The 6,679-nt window shown below is 65.3% G+C and overlaps 1 protein-coding gene across 1 annotated transcript; it reads left to right on the top strand.

The window, feature by feature from the left end:
- The first annotated feature begins 1,254 nt into the window (after window positions 1-1,254).
- Window positions 1,255-3,284, top strand: TMEM121 (transmembrane protein 121). Its single transcript, XM_019639173.1, has one exon. It carries the CDS (start codon window positions 1,945-1,947, stop codon window positions 2,902-2,904), a length of 960 nt encoding a protein of 319 aa, XP_019494718.1. The 5' UTR covers window positions 1,255-1,944; the 3' UTR covers window positions 2,905-3,284.
- The last annotated feature ends 3,395 nt before the right edge of the window (window positions 3,285-6,679 follow it).

Below are 6,679 nucleotides of genomic sequence, written 5' to 3'. Positions count from 1 at the left end.
CTCGTGGGCACGGAGGGTGGTCTCGGGTCGGGGGGGGGGCAGTGAAGGGCCCGAGACTGCCGAATCTGTGCGGTCCCGGCGGAGGGGTGTGCGGGGGACAAGGGACGGCACTGGACAGCCAGGGCAGGAGGGCCTGAACCAGTGCCAGAGAGAGGCCAGGCAGGGTTGGGGAGGGGTGGTCAGGCCCGGCTGTGGCTTCAGAGGAAGGGGCCGGGGCTCCCTCAGTGTGCTCCGGTTGGGATGGGGTCTGTCCTGACACCCTCAGCTCGGATTTGACGAGTGACTGAGGGGCGCTGTGGAGTGGATGCAGAGGAAGGGGGTGGCGGTGTGGCGGCTCTCTGGCTATTTGGCCTGGCCAAGCTGGGGGAAGGAAATTCCCAGGCTGCCCCTGCTGCCAGAGGAGGCCCGTGTGCGTGTGTGTGTGTGTGCGCGCGCGCGCCTTTGGTCAGGCATGTCCACCCAGTGGGGATGAGAACAGGGTGGGCGTGTGGGTGGGGAGCAGGAGCTCATGGAACTGTGGAGGGAGGGGCCCAGGCCGATGACCCCAGGCACTCTCTACTCAAGGTGTCTGCGCTCAGAGTGGTCAGTGGTCGTGTGTGTGGCTGCAGGGACCCCTGGGAGCGGAGTGCTAGGTGGGGGGCCCAGTTGGAAGAGGGCTTCCTTACCTTGTCAGTGGGGACTTTGTTGTCACCAGGGGCAGGCCAAGCACTGGCTCCATAGTCACGGGTGACTATTAAATTTTATGTCCTTGTCTAGACAGGGCTGTAAACAGAGCCCTGGGGTCAGGGGTGCTGTGGAGGGGAGAGCAGGGTTGTGGGCCTGGCTGGAAGTGAGCCTGCAAGTGACTTCTGGGTGGGTGCGAGTGTGCGGGCTGCCGACATCCCCAGGGTGTGAAGTGGCCCAGGTGTGGGATCCAGCAGCCTGGTGTGTGTGTGAGTCCCACCAGCACAGCCATGACGATCGGTGCCAGGGGTGTGAGAGAGGTTCAGCGGTCTGCGGAGCCCAAGGGGGGTCCTGGTGGTCACAGCAGAGGGCGGGCTTCGCTAGACTGCCATGAAGGTGTTGGGGAGGGAGCATGGGGGCCACCCCTTCACAGTGAGCAGGGCAGCCGTGGGAGTGCTGGCAGGTGCAGGGGAAGGTACACAGCAGGCGATGCGGCCAGGACGCCAGCCTCCCAAGGCAATGGGGACGCATGGGGGGAGCAGGGTAGAGAATGGTCCGCACACCGGGTGGGAGGCGGACCCGAGGGGAGGCTGAGATGGGGGTAGGGAGGCAGAGAGGCTTGTGAGATGGGGTCCTCGGGACCTGGACGGCTCTCAGTCCTGGATCAGAAAACCTGGGTCCCAGGATGGGGCCTGGGCCTCCGCCGGCCTCCCGCACTCCCCGAATGCGCAGAACTGAGGGCGCAGGCCCGCCTCCCTGCCCAGCGCTGCGCCTGGGGAAAGAGGACGCCCGAACCCCCAGAGGAACGGCCTCGGACGTGGGGCCCAGGCCGCTAGAGCCACAGGGGTTGCCGCGTAGGGCCAGCAGGGATGAACCACCGGGGTTTAGGGACGCGCGCGGCGGGGAGAAGCCACTTCCGTTCCATTTCCTTCCGGACGGCGGCAGGAATGAGGTCTTGGGTCTCAGGTGGGGCTGCAGCGCCCCCTGGAGGCCCCGCGGCCGGTTCCCGGTCCCCCGGGCGTGCATTGGTGTGTGCGTGCCACAGAGGGCTCGGACTCTTCGCGGGGGCTGGGGGGGAAGCCATCCCTCAACCACACCCTAACTCTGTCTCCTCCGATCTCCCCAGGCTCCAAGCTCGTGGTCCGGGAGCAGTGGCGCCCTCGGGGCGGCTGGACGGGCCCTGCAGCGCCATGCCTGCGGGCTGAGCCCCCCAGCTGCCGGGCCTCGTCCCACCTCGCGTGGGGGCCGCGCGCGCCCAGGCCGGGGCCCCAGCGGCCCACCATGGTGCTGCCGCCCCCGGACCGGCGCCACGTGTGCCTGACCACGCTGGTGATCATGGGCAGCATGGCGGTCATGGACGCGTACCTGGTGGAGCAGAACCAGGGCCCGCGCAAGATCGGCGTGTGCATCATCGTGCTGGTGGGCGACGTGTGCTTCCTGCTGGTGCTGCGCTATGTGGCCGTGTGGGTGGGCGCCGAGGTGCGCACGGCCAAGCGCGGCTACGCCATGATCCTCTGGTTCCTCTACATCTTCGTGCTGGAGATCAAGCTCTACTTCATCTTCCAGAACTACAAGGCGGCGCGGCGCGGCGCGGCTGACCCGGTGGCGCGCAAGGCGCTGACGCTGCTGCTGTCCGTGTGCGTGCCCGGACTCTTCTTGCTGCTGGTGGCGCTCGACCGCATGGAGTACGTGCGCACCTTCCGCAAGCGCGAGGACCTGCGCGGACGCCTCTTCTGGGTGGCGCTGGACCTGCTGGACCTGCTGGACATGCAGGCCAGCCTGTGGGAGCCGCCGCGTACCGGGCTGCCGCTGTGGGCCGAGGGCCTCACTTTCTTCTACTGCTACATGCTGCTGCTGGTGCTGCCGTGCGTGGCGCTCAGCGAGGTCAGCATGCAGGGTGAGCACATCGCGCCGCAGAGGATGATGCTCTACCCAGTGCTCAGCCTCGCTACCGTCAACGTGGTGGCCGTGCTGGCACGTGCCGCCAACATGGCGCTCTTCCGCGACAGCCGCGTCTCAGCCATCTTCGTCGGCAAGAACGTGGTGGCTCTCGCCACCAAGGCCTGTACCTTTCTCGAGTACCGCCGCCAGGTGCGCGACTTCCCGCCGCCAGCGCTTGCGCTAGAGCTCCAGCCGCCGCCTCCGCAGCAGCGCAACTCTGTGCCGCCAGCCCAGCCGCTGCATGGCCCGCCCGGACGCCCCCGCGGGCCCTCGCCCACGCGTGAGGCCCTGGACACGTGACAGGGCCCGTGCGGCCCCAGGGACGCCCCCCGGGGCGCAAAGACATTGTCCCGTGGGGTGCGCAGTTTGCATGGGATGGGGTGGGGGCGGGCTCCCCACGGGGCCAGGTGCAGCGCTTCTTCGTCTCAGGGACCCCCTCGGATCGCAGACCTCAGCCCTCCTCAGCCAGGCTGTCCCCCGCCCGTGGGCTCATGTGTGCGACCTGGCCTGGAGTGGAAGGGCCCTCCCCAGCCTGCTGGGGCCTGGGTGGGAAGGGAGGACAGGGGCGGAGGTCTGGTCCCTGGGTGGGGGTCCCTCGGTGGTGGCCTCTGGCTCAGAGTTTGGGGCCAAGAAGGCCTCTGTCATTTTAAAGACTTGTGTTTACAGTTTTGTATCCAAGGTTCAGGTGCTGTTTGCTACATCCTGGGGAGGGGGTGGGAGGAGAGGGTGCGAGTGAGTGACATGCTGGGGACAGGGTCTCCTCCACAGGCAGCCCTCAGGAGCTCCTGGGAGGGACCGTTGCAACTCTGTTCCAGAGACACCTCCCTGCAATCTAATATTTCCCACCTCCAGAGGTTCCGTAACCCTGACTCTGCTCTTCCCATCCTGCACCCCAGGGTGTGCTGGCCCATGTCCCTGCACCTCAGGCCCAGAAGTGTCCCCAAGCCCCTGGTTCTGCTCTGGTGCCCAAGGGCTCCCCTAGCCCATGACAGCCGGAAGCCTGATGGGATCAGGTCCCATCTTTGCTCCCTGGTGACCATTGCAGTCTCAGGCTAGGAGCATTGGAGCCTGGTCCCACCTTACCCGGGCCTGGTGGTGGCCCAGACCCGGGGAACCCACAGCAACCTTGGCCCAGGCAGCATGACACCCAGGAGGGGCAGACAGGACACGGCGCTGAAGTCCATTTGTAAGTCTGCCCTGCACTTGTGATGTGAACTGGGCACCCACCAGACTGGTGGTGTGTGTGTGTGTGTGTCTCGGTAGCATCCGGGGGGTATCTTTTGGGAGAGGACCAACAGCAGTTCAGAGCTTGGCTGGAAGGTCACGGGGGGCTGTGGGAAGGGGGCAGCTCCATTCCACGCATCCCTCCACCTCTCCTTTCAACTCCATCCCCCAGCACGCTGCTGCCTGGGGTCTGGTTGCCTGCTTTCCAGCCAGCTGGCCTCCGGGCCCACTCTTCAGGTGCCCAGGGACTACATGGCTACAACCACTTGTCTCACACTCCCAACCTTCCCGTGGCCCTCTCCCCCGTCCCGGCCCTCCCACCTCCCCAGCATCTCTGTGGGCCCCGGTAGAGCCTGCATTGGGGAGCAGGTAGACCCCTACTTGGTGTGCAAGGACCAGGAGTCAGCTCTGCTGGCAAGTGGATGAGGCGGGCAGGCGAGAGGGCACGGAGCAGTGGGAGGGGTGGTGGAAGCCACCCTGAAAAGGCCTCAGCCTGCCAGGTGAGGACAGTGTGAGGGGCTGCACGGGGACCAGGGCTCGTGGGGCAGGGAGTGTATATTTTGGGAAGGGCCAGAGGGCCAGTCCTGCAGGGCCAGCTCCCATTCTCGGTGTCTGGGCCTGAGCGGGTCCCCTCCTACCTCTGAGCCAGAGCTGGCCTATCCAGTCCCCGTTTGGTCTCTGGGCATGTCCCTGGTGAGTCCCGTGGAAACAGGGATGAGAGATGGGCTCAGAGAGAGGGTCTGTCCTGCCATGCCCTCCTTACAGCCTGTTTTGGGTTCCTACCTGTTCTGATGCTTCCCCCTTGGAGCCTCTTCCTGGAGGAGGTTGGGAGGCAGTGATGGGGAGCACTGCTGTGGGGTCGGCTTTGCCGTGAGGCCCCATGTCTTGATATCAGAGTGGGAGCTGGCGCCCTAAGTGTGGCTTTCTCCCAGGGCAGAGAAGACTGCTGGGGCTCACAGACCCCCAGACATACTCCAGCCCTCCTGGCTGGCCCCCCACGCTGCTCACCGCCTCATTGGCCTCTCACACTTAGGGACCCTGGCCCCACTCTGTCCTGACTTGACTTAATGGCCCACAGCTCCCCAAATGTGTCTCTGACCGAGGCCGCCCCTGTCTCCATGAGCCTGGGGTCGTGCAGGGCTGGGAACCAGGGATCTTTGTCAGTTGTGACCAGAGGTATCTGCCTCTGGGTCTGCCTTGGGAGTAGGGTGAGGATCCGCTGCCTTCCAGCCTGCCCTTCTTGGCTTCCTGAGGTGGACTGTGATGGCCGGACCCCACAGGAGCCGCAGCGGGTCCCCGTGTTCTCATCGCCTCACTCATCAGCTCACAGGCCCTGGTGAACTGTTGGCTCTGAGGTCCTGATGCTGAGCCCAGGCAGAGGCTGTTGTCTGTGCATGTGGGAGGCAGCCTCAGATGGTCAGAGCCCACAGGGGAGCAGTCTGGGGGTGGGAGTGGAGGTGTCAGGACGGCGGGTGTGGGCAGGGGATTGGGTTTGGGCTCCAAGAGCAGGGGACCCCCACCCAACCTGTTCTCAGTGGCAGTGGTGTGACTAGATCAGTGCCAGAGGAGGTCGTTGTTTGGGGACAGCAGGCGCTCCAGTGAGAATGCCCAAGGAAGTCAGCAGATGTGGAGCTGTGGGACTTGGGGGCCCCTGGATGTGGGGGAAGGTCAGGGAGGAGACGAGGAGGTACCCCAGGCCTGACACGGAGGACTGCATGCCGGGTGGGAGGTCATGCCGGCACTTTGGAGAGATCAGAATTGCCCATAAGGACGAATGGGCATTTGGGTGTTGGTGCCCGTCGTAGGCGGGGACCCGGGATGGGGGGCCCAGGAGCGGCTGCGGCCTCTGCCGACTCAGGGTCAGGTAGGAAAAGAAGCAACAAGAACTGGAGGGGCTGCGGGGGCTGGGGGTGGCCAGGTGGACGGGCGCGGGTGTCCAGTGCGGGGTGGACAGAGATGTCCATCGGTCAAGCAGGAGGCTGCTGGCGACTTGACAGCACAATGCCTGTAGATTGTGGGGTGGACGCCCCACTGGAGTGAGTTCACGAGTGAGTGGGCAGGACAGTGGGAGTGATGCGGCCAGTCCTCGTGGAGGTTTGGCCAGGAGGGCGGGGATGGGTGCGGTGGGGGTGGGGCGGGGCAGAGGCCCAGTGAGTCAGGGTCCTCCCGGGGGCCGGCCCACCTCCTCCCTCATGGGGGACTTTCCGCCCTTGCCGTCCCTCCTCCCAGGCAACCTCAGATGCCACCTCCTCACAGTCCTCCCCCCAGACCTCGGCAGATAAGAGGGTCAGAGGACAAAACCGGGACATGCTAACAGCCCTCTGGACAGTGAGCCAGGCCAGCGCCCCAGAGGGGGACCTGCCCCTCCCCACTTGACCGTTCTGACTGACAGCCCCGTTTCCAGATGCCTGGGGAGGTGGCCCCGTCAGGACCCGAGGTGCCCAGACGCCTGTGAGGTCCTGGAGCCGGCCTTGCTGCTCATGGTAGGCTCCGGCTGTGGCCTCACCGTCAGCTGGGGGACCAGACATCGTCAACCCTGTTCTAAAAGCCCCAGCTTGACAGCCCGTCCCCCCGCCCCCCAAAGAGCACAGAGTCAGCTTGCTGCCAAGTGGGAAATCAGACTGTGGCCTTCAGGACAGAGTTTGAGGCACATCCTTGCAGGGTGGCCCTGTCATGCAGGACCCAGGCTCTGTCCACCTTTATATCCCAGCTTGGGGGGGTGGGTGATGTCCCCCTGGGTTGTGCCAAAGCTCACAATGGCACGACACTCACATCCTCTTGAGAATACACCCAAACGCAGGACAGAGGGCAGAGCTCCTGCATCTCCTCTTGTTGGCAGGAGGGCCCTCTC

The sequence above is a fragment of the Hipposideros armiger genome, unplaced genomic scaffold (genome assembly GCF_001890085.2).
Source record: "Hipposideros armiger isolate ML-2016 unplaced genomic scaffold, ASM189008v1 scaffold_43, whole genome shotgun sequence".
Classification (NCBI taxonomy): domain Eukaryota; kingdom Metazoa; phylum Chordata; class Mammalia; order Chiroptera; family Hipposideridae; genus Hipposideros; species Hipposideros armiger.
Note: the sequence above shows the minus strand (reverse complement) of the source record. Positions and strands in the feature narration are given on the sequence as shown.